This window comes from Polyergus mexicanus, unplaced genomic scaffold (assembly GCF_030449975.1).
Source record: "Polyergus mexicanus isolate NDT 795.1 unplaced genomic scaffold, iyPolMexi1.0 SCAF_23, whole genome shotgun sequence".
Taxonomy (NCBI): domain Eukaryota; kingdom Metazoa; phylum Arthropoda; class Insecta; order Hymenoptera; family Formicidae; genus Polyergus; species Polyergus mexicanus.
Genome location: NW_027223343.1, coordinates 3,451,674 through 3,472,272, shown reverse-complemented (window position 1 = coordinate 3,472,272; position 20,599 = coordinate 3,451,674). Strand labels below are relative to the sequence as shown.

The following is a 20,599-nucleotide window of genomic DNA, read 5'->3' as shown; positions in this document are numbered from 1 at the left end:
TTATTGCGAAGATTATCGCGGGCTTCCGTCTATTCGGCGATATTTACGATCGCCGTGTTCGCGAGAACGAACGAACGAACGACTTCATTGCAATTGCACGCCCGGAGGGTATTATAGTTTAGTCGCGCGGGTATTTATAGTAAGGGCTGCGTTATTAGCGCGGTTAAAACTTTACGGCTAGAGGTAGGCTACCTCATTTACGGCCGAGCGGAGCCCGTAATCGCAATAGTTATTATACGATTACAGTATATATTATCGCCGATAACCAGATTGAAATTTCTTTAAGCGCCCGCGTAATTTCGCGGGAGGGGGAAGAGATACGATAGAGCAGCAGAAAGGATTTATTATTATTATTAATTGCCGAATATGCGATATGTGTCGTTGAGGGGTGAAAATATAAATTCAATATAAATATTTTTTTCTACTATAATACATTATTTTGTATTATTTTATTTTTTATAATATATTATTTTATATTATTTTCCATAATATTTTAATTTATATTATTTTATTTTCTATAATATATATTATTTTTTATTATTTTTTATAATATTTTAATTTACATCATTTTATTTTCTATAATATACTTTCTCCACTCTTCTTTATTTATTGAATTTTGATAATGTATTTTGAATTGTAGACAGTGAGGATAATAGAGAGAATAAAAAAAAATAACTATTTACATATACATATAATCTACAACTATATTATTCGGATATAATATCTATGCTTATACGTCGTTCTTATTCGATGACATCAAACGTTTTTATATATATAAAATAATATATAAAAACTTACGTAAATTTTATTGGAGACTCGAAAATATCTGACACACACCGTCACTTTGTTGTCGTTCCTCGACGCACTCGCGAAAAACAATAAAATTATGCGCGTACATTAGAAACATACCACGATCGCGTTGTCTTTTGCAAGGCATGGCACAATACAATATTATTTAAATTTTATTACATTGTAGTGGAATGAAAAAGCTACGAGTCATTGATATCATGTGACATATAATGTCTGATAAATTAATGTATACGTTTTACGCTTGTGTACGTATCCCCTCCACACGCGCTGGCAGCGGGCACAAAACGCAAAACTTGCATCACTGGGTATATACATGCCTCTAATGACAAAAGAAAATCGTGCGAAAAGTACGCGGCTAACTTCACTCCTATTCTAGCTGTACTCTTTGTACATTTTCCGCATTTTAAATAACGTAATATATAGTTGTGTATTATTTCTCGAAATATACAGGGTTGGGCATTTATATTGAAATACTTAAATATCTAAAAAATAAAGCAAGATAGAAAGAAATGTTTCAGACAAAAGTTGTTCGGTTCTAAGGGGGTCATAAGATGGTGCCGTTAGTTTGACCTTGGATGGAAGCGCTTTGGAGATTTCAATGTCAATATTGTTTTATTTTCTTTACACCAATCGATGTCTCTCATTTTTTGAGCTTAAAATATTAAGGTAACATTATCGCAGAATAAATAATTTTATGAGATATTTCATAGTTTATGTAAAATTATGTCGAAGTAATAAAATAAAGTATAAAATATCTCGTAAACTATTAAACTTTTGGCCATCATACCCCTATAACCTTTTATGCAAAATATTGCAAGGAATCGATTTATGTAAGAAAATTGGAATATTTCCGTTAAAAAAAAACAAGATTGACATTGAAATCCCTGAAGCGCCTCTACCCAAGATCAAACTAATAGCACCATCTTATGACCCCCTTAGAACCGAACAACTTTTGTCTGAAACATTTCTTTCTATCTTGCTTTATTTTTTAAATATTTACGCGTCTCAATATAAATGCCCTGTATATGTAATCAGATCCATGTACGATCACACATTCTCTACTATTATTATAACTAGCTATTATCTCTCAACCCGCGGATTTAATTTTAACTTGGATTATCGCGTATTAAAAATCTAATCATATTACATATTAAAAAGAATAATAAATTATATTACAACTTTAAAGAATGAAATTCAACTGTGTGAATACATTATTATATATATATATATACAGGGTGTATCCTAAAAAGTGGGAAGTATTGCAATGGGGGATTCAGGACACAAAAATAAGAGAAAAAGTTCATATAAACATATGTCCGATATGACCTTGTTTTCAAATTATAGCTTGTTTTATTTTCCAATAGAGTTAAGATGACCTAACCTGAATCTATAATTATTACTTGTGGCGGTTATCCATTGTTTACAAAACACCCATCGACAACGTCGAGATACTTCGTCAACGTGTTCAAGATGGTTCGCGGGAAATTCAAGCAATACCCGAAATTTTTGAAAAAGTCAGACAATCTATGATGAGACGTGTGTGTTGAAGCCTGTATTCAAGTTAGAGGTAGTCATTTTGAGCACTTCTTGTAACCATAATTATCTTAAATCTGTTGAAAAATAAAACAAGCTATAACTTGAAAACACGATCAATATCGGACATATGTTTATATGAATTTTTTCTTTTATTGTTGTGTCCTGAATCTTTCATAGCAATACTTCCTACTTTTTAGGATACACCCTCTATATATATATATTATTAATGGATTAATTTCCATTATCATAATTAAAATAAAGATGAATTTTATTCCTCTAAAAATAATTTAATAAATTTTTTGAAATAATTAATTTTTTCTGAAACAATTAATTAATATCATCTAAGTTTTCATTAAAAAAGAATCAGATAATTTGTATGTATAATTAAAATTTGCTCCTTAAATTATTAATATTGCTATACATAGTAATATAATTTATCTCTGTTAGAATAAACAGAGATTTCAAAAAATTCCATAAAATTATAATACATTTGAATAAAGTTCTCTATAGAAGAGATTTAAAAAAAAAATGAAAACTAAAAAAAATATTGCGGATATAAGAAAACACAGTAAAATCTAAGGATTTCTAGATACAATCATTGATTCAATTTCAATTATAATTTCAATTTCGTAGAATGAATATACATGCCAAGTGTGTGCTCTTAAATCATTTATTTGTTACGGAATATTCATGACGTTATCTTTGATCGAAAGTTGCAATCTAAGGGAACACTTAGTCGGTCTCATTGATATCTTAATGCGAAACTTGCTCGAATCGCTATTAAAAATGTATATCGATTAAAATCTCATTTATCATGAGCGGATTCCAGATTTAGTCGCGATAGCAAGGAAAATGTGTAGTAAGTATAGAAAGATAGGATCTCGTAATCGACTACTTACGTATAATTATAATGCCACCACAACACATGATATTATTTTTTACATAATACATTTTCATGAAACGAATGTACCCACATCGCGCTATTATTAACTATTGAAAGCTGTGTAGAACCTTTCGCCGTATCTGACATGCGAAACTATTTCTATTTCCCGGAACTATCTGAATTCCTTCAATATTGCAATAATTTTTTTTTCTTTTTTACTAATTTATCAATTTTTTATTGAAAGGCACACAATTTTAATCTTTATATTTAATTTAGTAAAAGATATAGAAAAAAAATTGTTATAATATGCATTTGTAGAAGATATTAATTTGAAAAAAGAAATACATATAATTTAATATGATTTGATATTATATATATATAGTCAAAATGATGGTTCTAGGATGTATAGGGAATGTAGAATCAATAATTTTATTCAACAGCTTAACAATTGTAGCACGAAAGCCAGCATGTGCTCAAAATCTTAATGCACATATGTACATTGTAACAAAAATATTTAACATTTTTGCAATTAATAATAAAATATTCTAATATTGCAATGTTGTACTATCTTAGAATATATTTGGCAGTAATATTTTATACTGTATCTATATTAAGAGGTCACGACAATTCAAGCTAGCCTTATGTTTCTCTGAAAAATGATTTTATAGATTCCAATCTTAATAAAGCTTCGTAGAAGCTTCTGTTAATAAAACTTATTTTTAAATTTAATTTCTTACGTTTTTTATTTTTTGTTTGATAAAACTTATTTCATATTATATATAATCTTTTTTATTTCGTATATCATTATAAAAAATTTCAATCAATAATTTTAATAGAACTTTTAAATAAATTTGTTATTGTTATCATATATATATATATATATATATATATATATATATATATATATATATATCATCCTTCAATAATAAAAATTATGAAAAATATAATTATATTTATCTATCATTATTAAAAGGCTTTCAATTATCTTGTGTCAAAAATGAAATATTCTTCAATATATTCATCAAAACATTGTTTCAAACATGACCTCTTTTAAGTTAATAATATACTATACCTTTAACTGACTACATTTTGTTATTCATGTTTTATTCCATATAAAGGCGCTTTTGGATGGTATCCTGTCCACTTCCTATATGTAACATCCATTACTCCTTCCACGGCGTGGTCTATCGGATGTATTATGAAAGGTATGGATATCAAACCAATAAGTGTTGAAATCCAAGGCTTTTTAAAAACCACTCTTGTACTTTTTTTTTGTGCAAACTGAACCGCTGTGCAAATTCTATTTATGATAAGACCAGGAACTATTATAGATGCAAATGTCTGCCATATTAAAGTGTCTGATGTGGATAGTAGAACATTCTTAGTTTTTTGTAAAGTAGCATCTGTCTGTAATATAATCAATTATTAATTATTTAAATAATTATTTCGATTTAATTAAATTTCTGAAACCTATAATCATATACTTGGTAGACTTTTGCACCCTTGTGCACTGTATCCGCAAGAACATATCCACTCGATAGCGCATAACTAAACCACACAATAGATTTTGGTACTAAACTCCTAAATGCCTCTCCAACTTCATTTGCATAACCTAAAGAGAAGAAAATTACTTTGTTAATCTACAGAATGTTTTTAAAATACTCATATATTATCTATTTATTTCACTATAGTTATTGCTGTGCCATTACACATTTTTTGAAAAATTAAATATATTTATAATGATATGTTTCATAGAATTGTAAAATGAAGTAAGAAAAACATGACAGAAAATTTTAATAACAGCGCTTAATAATTTATTTTTATTAACCTAAATATCTCACATATGTGTCCCGGTACAAATCCACCTCTTTTCGATTATTCATCATCTCTGAATTTCTAATTTTCCAACTATCTTTCATTCCAACTATTGGACATAACCTACGATGGTTTGTCTGATAATACCACGACACTCAATGTCAAAACAATTTTTGACACATTGGCGTAGGTATATCGATCAAAAATAAAAATTGATACAGGAATTTTTTTTTCTACTCTTAAATATTTTGAAATTCTTAAAAATATAATATATACGATTTACATACAAGAGCGACAAGTTAAATGATAAAATATTTTGCTTTAAAATTATATAAACAATGCAAAAAAATATATAACCTACGCAATTTCGAGAGATCGATAAGTTCGTGGTCGTAGTTCGATATATAATATACGGGGTGTTCCAAAAGTATTCGACCGATAAATTATCTCGAAAACAAGGCATTTGAGACAAAAATGTTACATACAAAAGTTGTAAGGTTCCAACAAATGCATCAAATGGCGATACCTATTTGACCTTGAGCACAGTTATGAAGGAGATCTCAAGGTCAACTTTAAAATCTTAAATGGAAACCCCAATTTTTATTCGATATTCTTGTAGCTTACTTTAAGAGCTTTTCAAAACACTATAATAAAGTTCCTTTCCATTAAGTATTTTCTGAATTATGAGACTTGAAAAGTACAGTACCGCTAGCATTATTAGTATTATCCGATTTTTGTGTCATATTAACATTGCTACTTAATGCATCACTTAAAACCTTACAACTTTTATTTAAAACATTTTTCTCAAAAATGCTTTATTTTTGACATATTTGACCGTTTCGGGACTTGTGGAACACTCTGTATATATAACAGGAACGACATAACCTCAAAACTCGCTCCGCAATGATGGAGACACGCGTTCTCTTCTTCTTCTTGTGAATGGCACCGGGCCTGAGATACACAGGCCCACACGGCCAAGTCGATGAATATAAATAGTGCTAATGTTGTAGAGATCAAGTTGTAGGTTAGTATCAAAAATTTTATTTATATGCGAGTTACTGATAGGATGCTACAGAAAGAATTCCTCTTTAGAAGAGGAGAATAGAATTCAAAAATAAGGTCCAAAGGACACACGCCTTACGTTAACACGTCCGTACTCGACCAAGGCCGCAACGGAAGTAGTGACACGCGTTCTCGCTTGTGGACGATAATTCATATAAGACAGACGGCATGGTGGATCCGTGATAAATCGTGAATACGCACGTGTCGACCATCATCAGAGAATGATGGCCGACCTGGATTACGCGCGTCAGTATATTAGCCTGCAGATCAACGAGGCGGTCTGCTGGTGGTGGTTTTACATCAAGGAGATCTCGTGGCAGGTGGTGATCGCCCTGCTAGCGTATCTCTGCGTCTGCGTCTTCCTCTATGCGATCCTCAAGAGAGTGGGCCACGCCGCCTGGCAATTACCGGGTCCACCCGCCAGGCTCCTCCTGGTCACCGCTCATCCAGACGACGAGGTGATGTTCTTCGGACCGCTGGTCTACTGGCTAGCGCGCTCCAAGGCCAGCGAGATCTACCTGTTGTGCTTATCCATGGGTATATGTTATTGGTGGCCTATATCGTCTAGGATCGCAATCGACGATTCTGACAGGAATAATCAGACTAAATGTCAAGCAAATGTCTATTGATGTTTACTAGTGTGCTTGCAGGTGGAGACAAAAGAAGGATAGATGAGCTGTGGGAATGTACAAAGATGTTGGGCATCCCAGAGGCTAATGTAACGATTATTATGTGAGTGTGTTTTATAAAATATCACTTGCAAACATTCACATTTAAAAATTATTCATATATATATCTAAAAGAATGTCATTGGATCTTTAATCTAATTGTATATTTAATGCTAGGTATACTTGTCTAATTTTCTCAAACAATTTTCTTAAACAATTTTATTTAGCATTAAATATGCACAGTGAAAATATGATAAAATAGAGATATCTATCTGGTGAATAATAGTCCTACAAATAAATGTGCAGGAGTAGCGAGTTACCAGATGATCAAAGCGTACAATGGCCAGTAGATACAATTGCAGAGAGTATCTTACAATATATAGAAATATACAAAATCAATGCTGTTGTGACATTTGATAAATATGGAGTCAGCCGGCATAAGAATCATATCTCTTTGTATTTTGCAATCGCCTCATTGTGTATAGAGAAAAAAGTACCTCCTTGTCAGTATCAATTTGCTCAGTTAACATACAATTATACCAAACTAATAAATCTAATCCTATATTCCAGATTGTAAACTATATGTGTTAGAGTCTGTTAATATAATCAGGAAATACATTCAACTCTTAGATTTACCTATTAGTCTACTCTCAGCCTCATATTGGTATCTGGTGACGTACGAACAGAAACGTATAATCAAAGTAAGTTTGAGCATTCTAATTCGTTGGAGAAAAATTATTAATTTTTTATATCTTTATATAACTTTTTTTAAATATCTTTTCCTTGTAGAGTGCTATGGCTGCACACAAGTCCCAGTATGTCTGGTTTCGAAAATTGTACATGATCTTTTCACGATATACATTCATTAATACCCTCCAAGAAGTTAGTGCCCTCGATCTGGAGCTGGATCTCCAGTTTGATGAGGATTGAACATTACGCAAAGAAGATAGAATTGTACAAAATATATAATTAATGATCACTGTACATACTTTGTCCACCAATGAAATACATTACTGTACATTACATAAAATGAAAATTAGATACCAAAGGTACATATTTTAAAATCCATGCAACATACTTTACAAACATGAAATATTTTTTTATTCATTAATAATAAGAATATACACAGTTTATTCCGAACGAGAAAGCGGCACATAATTTTTTTGGCATAACAATAAATCAATTTCTTGTTTTTTGAAAAAGAAAAGAAAAATACATTCTATGTGCCGTTTTATCCTTATCTATTTTTTTGTACATAACTCTTCATAGTTTCATATGCAAAATTGTCATTTGATATGTACATTTTTATTCATCAATAGTGCATAATAAAGTAATCTTATCATAGATAAAAAAATCGCAGTTTTAATTCAAGGCATGCAGAACACAAGATTTCTCCTATCGAATAATTCTATAAATTTTGCGAAAATCAATGTTATTTGAATCGAATAAAAAATTTGAGCAAACGTAACGAGTTAAACTCGTAATTGTACATCTGTTTAGTTGTTTCGACAATAGTTATAGATATAAGTCATAGATTTTTTAGCCAAAATCCTTTTCCTTTTAGCACAAATAATATATATAGGAGAATTCAACTTTCTTTCCTTGTTACAATATTCGGCAGTGGATATTTTTTTCAAAATTTAGAAAAAATATATTACTCTTTTCACAACAATTTAATATTATAATTGTATGCAAGAAATAGAGATATTCTATATGAATATAGATATTCTTTCATATGCAATATTACATTTTCTGTAACATATTAGGTGTACAACTTTGCTTCCGCCGTTTTTTTTCCGGAATCATTCCCATATTTCCCATGTCTTTGAGGCGTTTTGAAATTGCTTGTTGAGTCACTCCCAATGATCGTGCCAATTCTTTTTGACTTTGACTCGAGTCTTCATTAAGTAATGCCTCCAATTCTGCATCTTCGAAAACCTTCTCTCTTCCACCGCTATGCCGGTCTTCGACGTGAAAATCACCGTTCTTGAAGCGTTGAAACCACTCACGACACGTTCTTTCACTAATAGCGGCTTCACCATAAGTATCTGAGAGCATTCGATGAGCCTCAGCCGCAGATTTCTTCATATTGAAGCAGAAAATTAAAACCTCCCGCAAATGACGAGAATTTGGCTCGTAAACTGACATTTTCAATCGAGAATAACTTTATGATGCAGACACAAATCGACTAATGTTTCTATGGGGTTATGTTGACAGATGCCCAAGTTTATTGCACGACGTCTATGATCTATTTATTTCGACCACTACTTACCGCTAAAGCCATCTATAGGAAAACGGCGGAAGCAAAGTTGTACACCTAATATTAGATAAAAAGCTATCTAATATGAGAAACAAAACTCTCTTTTTGATTCCATAATGTAAATAAACTTCAACACAAGCATGTTGGAAAAATATTCAATGGAAATTTAATCAACAATCATATTCAAAGCAATATATGCAGTCATTGTTATTTTATAACTTGAAAAAGTCTTATTATTATTATGTTAGTTTGAATTTTTCCAACATTCTTTAAATATTTGGAATGTAACGAAAATATATGTTTAGTTGTTCACTGTGTAAATGTATATGTATATGTATATAAAAAAAAGATATCTCTTTCGTAAAAAAATCTCAGTAATGAAGACAATACGCATGGTATACACAGTCTGAGAATGATTAATCCTAACGCCAAAAGATTAGACCGCAAGGATGTGAACTCATGAATACATTTTTGTAAGGGTGATATTATGTTTATCGTATGTTCGATAAACAAGTTCGTCGGACATAGCGATTGGCTATAAAATAAAGAATTTTTGAAGTTTCTAGCAAGATTTTAAGAATTCTGTATTTGATATCCAATCGATACATTCAACATATATTTTGTGATATGAATGTAATATCATCCTACTTCATGATACTATTAGCCAAATTATACATGCAGCGCATTTGTGCATACATCGAAACAAAATATAATCAAAGAAAAAAAATAATCTCTGTACGCTGTAATCACCTGCATTTCAAGCACGCACAGACCAGATTTCAAATACTTCTTCTTATGAATATGAGTTTACGAATTGATATCGTCGTAAACATATAATTTACATCCTAGATCGAAACTCGGCAAATAATCCCGATTTGAATCGAGCAATCTATGCTAAAGATGAAAATATTACGTACTATAAATCGGTACGTATTTTAATAAACATCTTTTTTTATATAAAACGAAGTAAATGTTTATATACGAGTCGCAGATAAAATGGACGGCATAGAGTTGATTCCCGCAAGATCCTCGGATCAGTAAACTACCGTAACGGCGATAGACACCACAATGAGCAGTACACCGAATTTAGGTACATAGAGAAGAGGAAGTGATACCTGGAAGAGATTTCCAATCGGGTGTAAGGGTTTCCTATATGTTCTAGTGAACAATAAACCCCTTACAAAGGATTCATGACGAAGATCTCGCGGGCCGTGTCCTAGAATCTGTCTTTGCCACGATGAGAACCTAGAGTACCCATTCCCGGTTGAGGAGAATCCGGATCGATCGCGTCCTGCAGATATTGCAGTTCCTGCAGCTCCTGGAACTTCTCGTGATCTCGAATGTGCGCATAATTCGCGGATAAGCACATCAAATAGTGTACTAGGCTTAGGATAACGAGCATGGATGCTGCAGTCGCCAGGATGAACATCACCTCGGCCTTTTCCACAAAGTCCTTACAAAATAGTTTGACCTCCTGAGGTCCGCAAATTTGCATGTCCTGTACTCGTGTGTTGTTTGGAAATAGAAAGCCTAAAATTGCGTAAAATTGCAATTTATCAATTCGATCGGATAATAAATATATATTATTGATATATATATTTGAATTAGAACAATCTAATCTAATTTTTTTTCTTTTTAGTAAGAGAAAAGAAATACATTAGAACGTATTAATTCCAATTCATCTATATATTGATTAACATGTATAAAAAACTTACTGAATTGAGCGAAATTAATGCACTCATCGAGAGATTGAACACGTGGATTGCTACACAAGCCCCAGAATATAGTAAATATCAACGTGATGATAATAAGGAACGCAAATATCAGAAGCCAAGCTATTTGCAAGATATAAATGATAGTCATAAACTAAAAAAATAAAAACGTTTATATTAACATAATAATCAGAATAGCTCTCTAGCTGTCAAAGATTTTTATATTACAATATAAGATACATACAACAGCACAGGAGATACGTCCACCCACTCTGGATCTCCAGGCTCGGTAGACTTTGTGCCTTGTAGCACCAGTTGCTAGACAACCGACACACAAAATCATAAATCCTAAAGCTGCCATGCAAGCTCCAATCGACGCAAACACCAATTGCACCACTTCCAACCATCCGAGATGCAGGTGAAACACCTTAAGCAATTTGGTAACTTAAAATATATGAAATCTTTAAAATATTTCTGAAAGATACTACGATAAACTAACCTGATCCATCATAAGAGCACACAATGTTGCACCTCTATACATGGTACCACAGAAGATTCCAACTCCTAGGCAACACATTATAGTTGCTATGAGAGTTGCGTACGGCACTCTAGCCATACAATCATTGCACATGTTCCCTAAACAAAGAAATTTTCTTTCTTATATTTATTATATTGTTACAAGGAATTATCTATATACGTAAAATTAAAATAGATTATAACAAAGCTATGAAAGTATACAATTCTAATATCACAACCTTTATAAATAAATAAATTGTACGCACATATTAGATATATAAATTTTTAGTGACCATATTTTCCACAGAAAGAGACGATAGTATTTGTATCGTTTAGCTTCACATTCGAATGTTATATTGTAATATTTTCAGACACTTACTACATGTTCGTTCGTTCGAGTTAATACCGTGGAGACTACGCTCAGAAAATCTATCTATACTCGTATTACTCGCAAACTGACCACGTAATGGTATACTCTCTCTGGCCTGATGTAATTCACGCAGTCTCACCATTTTGATATTGTTATACAAATCACAACAGACGACCGAATACAGATAAATAAAGAACACGAGGCGAAACGCTAACGTTCGGCCAATGACTAAGCCGATTATAACTGTGATGAGTAATCATCATTTATCTACGAGCTCGTCAGATAACACGCGAGACGTACGTGCCAAGTATACGTACATATGATTTCAGTTCATTCATAAACTCGAGCGTGAACGTTTCATTAACGTCTTAAAATAATTGGCGCGTGACGTTTATTATTGTTGATGTCCATAATTACTTCATCACTGACAGCCATTCTCTTCGCATCCTTAATATAGGATCTAATAAGTTCTCCTTCAACCAATTTTTTTTTTTTAATCAATTGTGATTTATACTATATCAAATTAGCAGTTTGTATAACTATTGTTAACGATATTAATTAAGCCTCACTTACAATTAGCCTTAATGTTTACGATCGTATGGGACTGGGTTGACAAGTATGACATATGACACTCATACAAGCTCGAATTTCACAATTCTATCGCTAATGATTGCATCAATCTTTAACGGAAGAACGAGGAGAAAAGAAAATTTCGTCGAATTATCGCGACAAACTTACCCATAATCGCGGTTCGCGTTCAGTTCACTTTAATTGAGGTTAGGAACGCTCGAATAGAGAATGAGCAGCGCCCGTTCGTGGAATCTGCGAGATTACAGTTTCTCGTTAATTAATTACCGCGGCAATTACGCGTCCCTCGTGATAGCGAAGGACATCACGATCACATCACAATCGTTGATTGTAAAAAGAGAAAAATACGGCTCGAAAAAATCGATAAATTAAATGAAAAGCATACGATAAATTTTATACGATACTTTAATTTCTCTTTTGGTAAGTTATATATATAATATATACGATGTCGCATTCGCTTGTTTACTATCTGTCAGAAACATTCCAAGACACCCTGACGTAATCAACCACCTGTGAGCGCGGCTTCCGGCTCCACGGGATAATTTCTCGTGCGCGAGAATCTTATCGATCTTATCACGCGCGCGCGCGCGCACGATAATGTTGGATTTCGGGAATATTTTACGGGGAACAATGCTACGACTTCTACGGGATATCGATCAGGAACGGCGTTCAATATGGCGTCACGAATAGAGAGGAGCAGAGCAGATGAATGGGATCGTTGGCCTCGCGAGAGATTGTAGGGCGCGCCGTAGTAGTAAACGCTCATAAAAAAAACAATTCCCTTCAATGGAGTGGGAGGGGAAGGTAGAGGGGAATGGTAGTGGAGAGGAGTGGGGGAGAAAGGCGAGAATGATAATGACCGACTGTGACCCCGATTCGAAATGTTGAAATGGTGAACGGCGTCGTGGAGTCTTCTTCCCAAGTAGAACAGAAAATCACAATAATATCAAATGACATCAAAATGATACTAAAATGACATCGAGAAGACATCATAATGACTTTTGATAGTCATTTATAATGTCATATTGATATTATTGTGATTTTCTGCTTTGGTTGGGTTCAATCGGATTCCGGGATAATTCACGATTTGTTCTTCATATAATTCTTTCTAATTCGATCTTCACGGGATAAGAATACTTAAATTTTAATTATGTACAGAGATGAGAAAAAATTATTAACAAAACACGTATATGGAGAACATAGTTGTCTACAAGGGAAGGAGGGAGCAAGAAGGAGCATTTGCCCTCCCCCCCCCTCTCCCGGAATCAACAAAAAATTAAACATCCCCCTTTGAATAAAGGAAAAGTAAAGTTGTGCCAAAACTTTGCTGATCTTTGCCCTAATCCATAAAAAAATGCATTTTTTCTGATTTTAATAGAATTTTAATTTTTCGAGAGACTTGCCTTGCTCGAATTTAATTCATTTTGCCTGCCTATCCTTTCAAAAATTAAAAAACGATAAAAAACAAAACAAAAAAAATAAAAAAAGAAAAGAAAAAGAAAATTAGAAAACGCAAAGAAAATCTTTTTCGATATACACTTACCTTGTCGCGGTGAGAAAACTTTTACTATACCAAAAAATGTATAAATTTCAATTTATAAGTATTCTAATTATGGAAGTAACATTTTTTGAATCATGCCCCCCCTCCCCCCGTTCCCCCTGGAAAAAATCCTACGGACGCCTTGGATGGGAAAATGCAGCTGACGAAAGATCTATAATAAGTTTTATGAAAATAGGCATTTATTTATTTTTCTTTTTTTTTTGTACTTTAATGTTTGATTTATTGCGAACTCGTTTCTCATTGCCATTCAGCGATATATAAAGTAGAGAGAATAATTTAAAAATAATATTTTTTAAATAGAAACAATAAAAAATAAATATACCTGTATATAGTTCGTTACTTTGAGTAGCAGCAATTTCGAATATTTTTTTTGTAGAATTTTCTTTTATATATTACAGATAAAGCAGAAAAATTTTCAATTATTTAAATCCCATAATAGTTACTTTTAAATTTCTCTTAATAGTACTATTTACATGGTTCTTTTCTCCGCTATCTACAAAAGAAAAAAAAAAAAAAAAAAAAAAAAAATCTTGGCTGAGCTTTCTCTCTTCTCTATCTTATTAATTCTTTGAATAGAGAAATGAATATTAAAATATGTTAAAATAGCTTTGTGTACACTCATATAATGCTTGAATAAAGCCTAAATTAAAAGTGTATCATAGATATAAAAAGCGATTTTTTATTATTATTGTATACTTAAAAATATTCATTAATCTATGTTTAGATTTGTATAAGTTATTTATATAAATCTATATTGTATAATCTTTAAATCTATAATAAGCTTACAGTCGATGCGAGAGTGATTTTTCATTCATATTATACAAAATATGCAATATTTTCAATTGGAGCTATCGAATACTCTTGTGTCTTGGTTCCCTGAGATATTGGAGAACTATTGGCAATTGAACAAGTTTCTCTTGAATCGATACTTCCAAATTTTGCTGGTTATGCTTATTATATCGCACAATATTGCCATCTTTACTTTCATATATAATGCCACCATGATTCTGTGAATTTACCTGTAATAAAACGATTATCGATTAAATAACAACATGTAGACATATATGATAGAATGAAATTAATAATAAACTCTCACGAAATAAAATGTCACTAAAATGAATTAACTTGGATATCATAAAATAAATTATCTAATGAATAATTAAGACAACTTACAATTAAAGCGGATCCGTCTTTATATTCAACCCGGATGTCGCCGGACGATAATTTTATAATAAAACCGATTCCCGGGACTGCTATCATATTCGCATTATTATTAAAATTATGCGCAGAATTCATCTTGCGCGATCTAGAAGTCATCGTCGATACGACGGAGCAGCTACCATCGAATGACGGCAACTGAAGGAGATTCAACATTACTTCAGTAAAATAAAGAAATCAATTCCTGTATTAAAAAAAATTTATAAATTCCTCACTATATACTTACGACAGGAGAAATGTTCCTAATAGTATGAGACATATTTTCTTTCCCCTGCAGGTAGGGAGCATCATTCAGGGCCGTGTTAGGCCTTCGTCCAATTATCACAGGAAAACAGGGATGCCCAGTGGCTGCTTCCAAAGATGTCAAAGTCGATTCCAGCAGCAAGCAACGTTTATAGCACTCCGAGTAATGTTCGAAATAGTTTTCAAGATGTGGCGAAAATTCACCTTCAACAAATGTATCACCATTCTGATCGGTGATCTTCACATCACCATTTACTCGGACGATCTGAAATGTTTTTAGAAACAAAAGTAAGTGAAATAAAAACAGAAAAAATCAAATTATTGACTTACATAATATATTAAAATTATAATATTAATATTATTATCTCTTTAACAGTTTTATATTCTTTTATCAAAATATACATTAGTAATATATAGAAATCAATGAATTAATAGCTGTGTGTACCTTTACTCCGTTGTAAAAATGCACTTCGCAATCAGGCTGTGGACCATTCTCCATGAAAACACACTTTGCACGCTGGGTGTACAGCGTTAATTTTGAAGTTTTCGCCTGAACCAATTTCACAAAACGGAACGCGTACATGTATTTTCGATGATGACATGCTGGTAAATTCTCGTATGAATAAATATTATCGGCACCCCGGCTGGGTAACGGTGGCGGCTGCGAGCCGACCTCTGTAGACGCACTCGGTTTGTAAAGAACGACTCGTAAACCGTCGCCTGATATTCTGCACACATTGCTGATCTTTTCCTAAAATATCGAAATTACGCGATTACACGTAAATACACAAATTTATTATACAGCATCAAAAAAATTCCATTTATATTACGATTTTTATAATACTACTCTTTTATACATACCTTGCCGTTTTTGTGTTTGACAAACTCGATGCATACTTCCCCATTGTCTAGAAGCGTAAGAATCGCGTTGTTCGTTTTGTGCCTAGTGGATTGTAATCTGTTGGAATTCAAAGGAGGTACTTGTAATTTTGCACTTTCCTCAGTTCCTTGCACATTATGATTTTCCGTACTCTTTTCCTTTCTCGGCTTATTGTGCCTTTCCGTTATTTTCTGCCTCTCTGAATCGTCATACTCATACTTGTAATTATCATACTGTTCGTTTTGTGAAAACATCTTATTGCGAGATGTTGGAATATCTATCAATACAGAGTCCTCTTTCACATTGTAATTCCCATATCTCGCTCTGTGATTTAACTGTATCTTCGCAATAGGTTCGGACAACGCTTCGCTTCTCACACTGACCATAGGCATTATTGGTGTTGTGGCTGTTCTTTCCTCCGAACGAGATCGGATTTTCGACCGACCGTATGAAGACAGTGTTCTACCTAGCCCGGAATCTGTCATGCCATTAGTTAAAAAATCAGTATTTTTTTTCTGCAAAAATAAAAATGGCTATATCAATGGTTATTTTTTTATGAACTCGATTTAATGTGATATTTTTTATTATTAATATATTTAAATTACACACTTGATATGTTAATTATTTTGTTAATGCATCATTACTTACATTATATAGTCTGTTTTTTTCTATATTTGTTACAAATGGATGCTTGAGAATGTCCCGTAAACGTATTCTCTCTTTTGGATTTTTTTTCAGTAATTTATCTATCAAATCTTTTGCATTATCCGACAAATAAGATGGCATCACATAATCAGCCATTACTACTCGTGTTAAAGTACTCTTAATTGCATCGGTGTCGAACGGCGGTTTACCCACCAATAAGCTATACAACATACATCCCAAACTCCATACATCCGCCTCTGGTCCATGTGAGGATCTCGTGGCAACCTAGTAATTTTTATAACATCACAATCTAATACGATTCCAATCTATAATTCCAAAATAGTACATACTTCAGGAGAGATGTAGTTTGGTGTGCCACACATAGTCAAATGTTTTTCATCTGGTTTAGTTAATTGTGTAGCTAATCCAAAATCCGCTATTTTCTGTAAACACACAAAATAAAGAACAAAAAAAAAAAAAAGAATTTTTTTACTCTAAGAAACTAAAATATATTTTTACGTACCACTTGCATATCTATGGTCAAAAGTAGATTAGACAGTGACATATCTCTGTGAAGTATCTGATGGGAATGAAGATAAAGTAAACCTTGTACAACTTGTCTAATTATGCGGGCGGCTAAAATAGTAGATGTCTTATTATAATTGTAATTGAGAAAGAGGATTTTATATAACCGCCTATATATAAATTATATATTTGTATACCATGATCTTCGGGCAAAGCTTTGGTACCCTGCGCTTTGAGAAAGCGTTGAAGCTCCCCATTGTGACATAATTCTAAAATTAAGTACACATAGTTTGTATCTTGAAAACATGTGTATAACTCCAAGATAGCTGGGTGTTTTAATCGTGAATGTATCTTCACTTCTTGGCTCACTCTACCCACCATCCCAGCAGTATACATCTTTTCCTTGTCGATCTGTAGAGACAGGTAAGCATAAAGAAGCAACATAGTTTATATTGAAACAATGACATAATAAATCTTGTCTCTCAATAATTTATCAACTCAAATAATTCACAAAAGTGTCATGATCTCAAAAATATTGGTCTAATCTTATTTGTCCAATATTTTTTTTTTCGAGATTGATAAATAACTTTGTATCCATGTATTTCAAAACTGTTGCATCAATCAGTTATATAAATCTCAAACCGAATGCTCGATACGCAGGCTCATAGCCAGACGTAACTGGAGCAACACGGGTCTTTGGATCTGGATAACAGGAGCTCCTCGATTTTGAAAGAAGATCAAAATATATAAATAAATCACCATTTTGATCGCGACTTCCATGCCGCTGCGGAGACATTTTGCTTGGTAAACGCTCCCGAAGCCACCCTTGCCCAGCAGATTCAGCACCTCGTATTCCTGAAACAGGTACGATGGAAGGAGCGTTTGGTGCACGCGTTGGTTGCCACGACGAGAGGCGGCGACGGCGCAAACAATGTAAATTCAAAAAACCAACCTCAATTTTTTCGCCGAAGCCGACCGAGAGCGCCGGCATGATATGATGACGCATATCGCGCTTAACCGGACGTCGTCGATCATCGATGACCATCGGTTCCGGGCGACGAGAACCCTCTCCTTACGCGAAATTACCCGATGATAGCATATATGGACGAGATTTCTCTCGGGAAACCGTAAATACAAACGACATAACGCCGCCCGCCATATACAAATTTGACGCGTCTCGCGCATGCGTAATAAAGATATATATTTTTCCCTAGGATCATTTTCCCTAGAATCATTTTTTCCTTAGGAAAAAAATGTTACCAATTTTTCACATTTTGATATTTTCGCCCTAGGAAAAAGTTACGTCGAATCGTGCACGCATGATGTAACAAAATAATCTTTACAATCACGTATATATATATAGGGTGAGGCATTTATATTGAGACACGTAAATATCTAAAAAATAAAGCAAGATAGAAAGAAATGTTTCAGACAAAAGTTGTTCGGTTCTAAGGGGGTCATAAGATGGTGCCATTAGTTTGATCTTGAGTAGAGGCGCTTCAGGGATTTCAATGTCAATCTTGTTTTTTTAAACGGAAATACTCCAATTTTCTTATATAAATCGATTCCTTGCAATATTTTGCATAAAAGATTATAGAGGTATGATGGCCAAAAGTATAATAGTTTACGAGATATTTTATACTTTATTTTATTACTTTACTTCGACATAATTTTACATAATCTATGAAATATCTCATAAAATTATTTATTTTGCAATAATCTTACCTTAATATTTTAAGCTCAAAAAATGAGAGACATCAATTGGTGTAAAGAAAATAAACAAGATTGACATTGAAATCTCCGAAGCGCCTCCACCCAAAGTCAAACTAATGACACCATCTTATGACCCCCTTAGAACCGAACAACTTTTGTCTGAAACATTTCTTTCTATCTTGCTTTATTTTTTAGATATTTAGGTGTTTCAATATAAATGCCCCACCCTGTATATATATATATATACATATATATGTATATATATGATGTATATGTGATAGAGGCATCTCAGTTTCGGCGGGATCTCGCAGAAGACAAGTTAAATAGCTACGTAAATAAATAAATATAATTTCTGAATGTTATTTTTCGCTTCATATTTTTAATTCTTTTAGTTTTTCAATTTTTCAAAATTTTTAAAATAATTTTGAAAAAGGGTTAAATGGGAATCACACAGAAACTTATTTTACTCGATTAACTACTTTATTGATGCAACATTCAACGCGCATGCGCAAAAAAACCGCGCCCGTATAAAAGCAACTTCGACTAAACTTCGATTAAAAATTTCTAACGATAATTATTATTATTATTATATAATTTTTGTGTATAATGTAATACAAATTTTAAAATTGTGTTTTTGGTCGCCCTGTAAGTTAATTAACAATTATATTAAATTTACCGGAGTTTATATATATATATATATATATATATATATATATATATATATATATATATATTGTCGAAGCGCCTCTAACAATACTGAGTGAGAATGTGTTAAAAAATTTTGCATGGTAGGATAAAATAGCATGTCTAATTGATCAATCAGGGACAAAGAAATCTTTTTTTCTTGAAATTAGCAGCATATATTATACATAACTAAATCATCCTCTTTGAACAGTTGACTTCCGGTCGTACACGGCCGGATTTGGGAGCGAATGTGAATTGTGTGTTTGTCTTTATTTGAATTTATTTTTTGAATTTATTTCCTTATTAAGAGGTAAGATTGTACAGTTTGATAAAAATTATCTCATTACAACATTTGTTTATAATCATTTGTTTATAAAATTTGGATATAATCCGACAGGAACCCTTTTTAATATCTACTTGTCTTTTCTCTCGTTCATGTATATATCTGCAATTAAATTTAGAGAACCGCTTTATTATATGTAATATGAGTATCATATGATATGAAATCAGCGATTTAGGCTCTTGAACAGTATCGAGATAAGAGAACAAATATTTGCACATCGAATTAAATATTTGTTTTTGTATTTTGTATTTCTCTGTCTCTGTCTGTCTGTCTATCTGTCTGTCTCTCTCTCTTTCTGTTTTTTCTTTTCATGTATTTTTACAATTTTATATTTATTTTGATTGTATTTTATAACTTGCAATATTATATACTAAATCCGTTCTATTTAACTGCATTTTTTATAATTTGTTATCTTTTTCTATCTCTATTTTTCTTGTCTTCTTAGAAAAAATAATTTTTCTCTCGTTCTGTCTCCAAACTCTGAGAATAATAACGAAAGCGTGCGATTGTAATATAATATTCAAATTCTGTCCTAAATATCTCTTCGTTTTCTTCTAAATAGAGACA

At 32.5% G+C, this 20,599-nt stretch overlaps 3 protein-coding genes across 4 annotated transcripts; 1 reads left to right on the top strand and 2 right to left on the bottom strand.

The window, feature by feature from the left end:
- Positions 1–3,631: 3,631 nt before the first annotated feature.
- LOC138942636 (mitochondrial fission process protein 1) lies at positions 3,632–5,356 on the bottom strand. Of its 2 annotated transcripts, XM_070313011.1 has the most exons (4): positions 5,058–5,356; positions 4,714–4,841; positions 4,302–4,636; positions 3,632–3,878 (listed from the first exon to the last, which is right to left on the bottom strand). In XM_070313011.1, exons 1-3 carry the CDS (start codon positions 5,146–5,148, stop codon positions 4,322–4,324), a joined length of 534 nt encoding a protein of 177 aa, XP_070169112.1. In that variant the 5' UTR covers positions 5,149–5,356; the 3' UTR covers positions 3,632–3,878; positions 4,302–4,321. The 2 variants fall into 2 exon arrangements, with proteins under 2 accessions (XP_070169112.1, XP_070169111.1); XM_070313010.1 differs by lacking the exon at positions 3,632–3,878 and having other exon boundaries at positions 4,133–4,636; positions 5,058–5,355.
- A 616-nt stretch (positions 5,357–5,972) lies between these two features.
- Pig-l (phosphatidylinositol glycan anchor biosynthesis class L) lies at positions 5,973–8,085 on the top strand. Its single transcript, XM_070313009.1, has 6 exons — positions 5,973–6,068; positions 6,137–6,643; positions 6,757–6,838; positions 7,081–7,277; positions 7,345–7,475; positions 7,564–8,085. Exons 2-6 carry the CDS (start codon positions 6,328–6,330, stop codon positions 7,702–7,704), a joined length of 867 nt encoding a protein of 288 aa, XP_070169110.1. The 5' UTR covers positions 5,973–6,068; positions 6,137–6,327; the 3' UTR covers positions 7,705–8,085.
- LOC138942795 (serine/threonine-protein kinase PLK4-like) lies at positions 7,808–18,463 on the bottom strand. Its single transcript, XM_070313264.1, has 17 exons — positions 18,245–18,463; positions 18,052–18,147; positions 17,490–17,703; positions 17,291–17,403; positions 17,118–17,210; positions 16,771–17,052; positions 16,104–16,655; positions 15,688–15,993; positions 15,226–15,507; positions 14,955–15,137; positions 14,631–14,800; positions 13,081–13,187; positions 11,642–11,875; positions 11,246–11,382; positions 10,991–11,173; positions 10,750–10,900; positions 7,808–10,564 (listed from the first exon to the last, which is right to left on the bottom strand). Exons 1-17 carry the CDS (start codon positions 18,335–18,337, stop codon positions 10,251–10,253), a joined length of 3,510 nt encoding a protein of 1,169 aa, XP_070169365.1. The 5' UTR covers positions 18,338–18,463; the 3' UTR covers positions 7,808–10,250.
- Positions 18,464–20,599: the final 2,136 nt, after the last annotated feature.

What these genes read in the sequence shown, in the direction of transcription:
- Pig-l (XM_070313009.1), top strand. Translation starts at nt 6,328, where the DNA reads ATGATGGCCGACCTGGATTACGCGCGTCAGTATATTAGCCTGCAGATC. An exon ending in CCTGTTGTGCTTATCCATGG is followed by an intron (nt 6,644 to 6,756) that starts GTATATGTTATT and finishes GTGTGCTTGCAG; the next exon opens with GTGGAGACAAAAGAAGGATA. An exon ending in AGAGAAAAAAGTACCTCCTT is followed by an intron (nt 7,278 to 7,344) that starts GTCAGTATCAAT and finishes CCTATATTCCAG; the next exon opens with ATTGTAAACTATATGTGTTA.
- LOC138942795 (XM_070313264.1), bottom strand. Translation starts at nt 18,337, where the DNA reads ATGGTCATCGATGATCGACGACGTCCGGTTAAGCGCGATATGCGTCAT. An exon ending in AGACACAAGAGTATTCGATA is followed by an intron (nt 13,188 to 14,630) that starts GCTCCAATTGAA and finishes ATGTCATTTTAG; the next exon opens with TATCATTTTGATGTCATTTG. An exon ending in TCGAATCGGGGTCACAGTCG is followed by an intron (nt 11,876 to 13,080) that starts GTCATTATCATT and finishes TACTCATCACAG; the next exon opens with TTATAATCGGCTTAGTCATT.
- LOC138942636 (XM_070313011.1), bottom strand. Translation starts at nt 5,148, where the DNA reads ATGAAAGATAGTTGGAAAATTAGAAATTCAGAGATGATGAATAATCGA. An exon ending in CACATATGTGAGATATTTAG is followed by an intron (nt 4,842 to 5,057) that starts GTTAATAAAAAT and finishes TCTTCTCTTTAG; the next exon opens with GTTATGCAAATGAAGTTGGA. An exon ending in AGGGTGCAAAAGTCTACCAA is followed by an intron (nt 4,637 to 4,713) that starts GTATATGATTAT and finishes ATTATATTACAG; the next exon opens with ACAGATGCTACTTTACAAAA.